The sequence below is a fragment of the Eimeria tenella genome, genomic scaffold (genome assembly GCF_000499545.2).
Source record: "Eimeria tenella Houghton genomic scaffold, Eth_scaff624, whole genome shotgun sequence".
Lineage (NCBI taxonomy): Eukaryota > Apicomplexa > Conoidasida > Eucoccidiorida > Eimeriidae > Eimeria > Eimeria tenella.
This window is the reverse complement of record NW_013545748.1, coordinates 1-2,500: the sequence shown is the minus strand read 5'-3', so window position 1 is coordinate 2,500 and position 2,500 is coordinate 1. Positions and strand designations below refer to the sequence as shown.

The following is a 2,500-nucleotide window of genomic DNA, read 5'->3' as shown; positions in this document are numbered from 1 at the left end:
CAGCAGCAGCAACATCAACAACAGCAGCAGCAGCAGCAGAAACAGCAGCAGCAGCAACCCAAGCAACAGCAGCAGCAGGGAAGATGCACCAATGCCGTCTGCTGCACTTTTAAACAGCAGCAGGGAGGGCCCCTCATTTGCCAAGATTTCTGCTGCTTCTCCTTCGCAGTCGCCGCGCCGCCGCTGCAGCAGACGCAGCATTAGCAGCAGCAGCAGCAACAGCAGCAGCTGCTACGAAGTGGACCAGCCTGGCAGCAACAGCAGCAACAGCAGCAACAGCAGCAGCAGCAGCAGTGGGTCTACACCGCCACGAGCCCAGCGGCGGTCCCGCGGCGCAGTCAAAGCGACAGCCACTAGCAACAGCAGCAGCAGCAGCAGCAGCAACAGCAGCAGCAGCAGCAGCAGCAGCAGAGCCAACAGACGGGTAGCTGTCTCTAAGGGGACCCAAAGCAGCACGAAGGCCCCCAAGACCTCCCGAAGTTCGGCCCGCAGTCTGCTTTCCACATGCAGCAGCAGCAGCAGCAGGAGCGGCAGCAGCAGCAGCAGCAGCAGCAAGAGCATCTTCGGGTGCGGCCTGCTGGCAACGCAAGCTGCTGCTGCTGCTGCTGGAGAAGACAAGACACCCACTCGCCTGCGGCCTGCTGCGTCTCCTCTGAATGTTGCAAAGCCCCGTGCTGCAGCAGCTGCTGCTGCTGCTGCTGATCCTAGCAGCAGCAGCAGCAGCAGCTTCTCATGGTATGAGGCAGCAGCTCCCAGGTGTACGGACACGCTGCAGAGCGTCCACCCTGCTGCGAAAGTGTCGCAGCTGATTGACTTCCTGCGGCCATACGCTACTGCTGCTGCTGCTGCAGCAGCAGCAGCAGCAGCAGCGGGGCCTTTTCAAGTGCAGCAGAAGCAGCAGAACCGCGAGAAGCGCATGAAGAATGAAGAAAATTGCCCCGCGCAGCGTGTCTTCATGGACGTCGATGGGCTTCCACCGAACAGCAGCAGCAGCAGCAGCAGCAGCAGCAGCAGCAACAATAGCAGCAGCAGCAGCAGCAGCAGGTTGCCTGCTGCATGCATCTGCGTGCTGCAGGGGCCTTCAGGGTGCGGCAAGCGGTGGCTAGTGCTGTCTGCTGCTGCGTCTCTGGGTCTGCGGGTTTTGGAGTTCGACGAAGCAGCAGCAGCAGCTGCTGCTGCTACTGCTGCAGGGAAGACAGCAGCAGCAGCAGCAGCAGCAGCAGCAGGACCCCGCTGCAGCTCAGGCGAGCCGCTGTCTCTGGGGTCAGCTCTTCTGGCGTTTATCTCGGAGGCCCAAAAACGCAAAGCTTTGCCGCTGGACCTCGGCAGCAGCAGCAGCAGCAACAGCAGCAGCAGCAGCGGCAGCAGAAGAGGGGGGGCTGGCGTGGTGCTGCTGCGCCAGCTGCCAGCAACTTTGCTGCAGCACTCGCCGAGCTTCACCCGTCAGCTGCAGCAGCTGCTGCAGCAGCGCCTGCAGCCCTACCAGCAGCAGCAGCAACAGCAGCAGCAGCAGCAGCAGCAGCAGCGCGTGGCTGCGCAGCCACTCGTACTGTGCGTAGGAGACTCCTGGGAGCAGCAGCGGCTGCTGCAGCGGCTGCTGCCGCCGCATTTGCTGTCGAGCTCGGGGGTTTGTTTTATTAAATTAAATCCGCCCACTGAGACGCAGGTGATCCAAGGGTTTAGGATTAAGGGTTTAGGGTTTAGGGTTTAGGGTTTAGATTTAAGGTTTAGGGTTTAGGGTTTAGGTTAGGGTTTAGGGTTCAGGGTTTAGAGTTTGGGAACGACCGGGCCTCGCTTAGCCTCTTTTTGCTTCTTGCCTTTCTTTTGAGGGTTTAGGGTTTAGGGTTTAGGGTTTATGTCTTCGTTTATTTGTCTCCTTTCATCTCTTTTGCTGCAGGTGCTGCGGCTGCTGCAGCGGGCGCAGCAGCAGACAGCAGCAGATCTGCAGCAGCGGGGCCTTGCTGCCGCTGCAGCACGTGTTGCTGTTGCAGACACTGCAGCAATTGCTGCTGCTAGCAAGGGAGACCTAAGGCAGGCACTTTGCAGCCTCCAGCTTGCTGCTGCTGCACCTGCTGCTGCACCTGCTGCTGCTGCTGCTGCTGCGGGGCTGCAGACGCCTCCGCGCCGCGCGGGAGGGAGACAGACAGGAGCAGCAACTGCTGCAGCAGGCGCAGCAGCAGCAGCAGCAGCAGCAGCAAAGTGGTGTAAAGACTTACAGCTAGTCTCTTTTCACGCTTTGGGAAAGTTTCTTTACGGAAAACGATTTCCCAGCTGCACCCAGGAGCAGCAGCAGCAACAGCAGCAGCAACAGCAGCAACAGCAGCAGCAACAGCAGCAACAGCAGTTGACTGAGCCTCCGCACTACCCAGAAAGCTCAATGACATCAGCAACAGTAGCAGCAACAACAGCAGCAGCAGCAGCGGGAATATGGGGAGGCATGTTTTGGCGTCCAGTTGCCTGCGAAGCTCCTGCTGCTGCTGCTGCTGCAGCTGCTGCTGCT

At 59.8% G+C, this 2,500-nt stretch overlaps 1 protein-coding gene across 1 annotated transcript; it reads left to right on the top strand.

The window, feature by feature from the left end:
- Positions 1-91: 91 nt before the first annotated feature.
- ETH_00003815 (uncharacterized protein) lies at positions 92-2,452 on the top strand (the record flags this gene model as incomplete). The annotated part of the gene is made up of 2 exons (XM_013380438.1): positions 92-1,666; positions 1,898-2,452. Coding segments are annotated over 2 exons (2,130 nt in total), but the record flags the coding sequence as incomplete, so codon positions are not given.
- Positions 2,453-2,500: the final 48 nt, after the last annotated feature.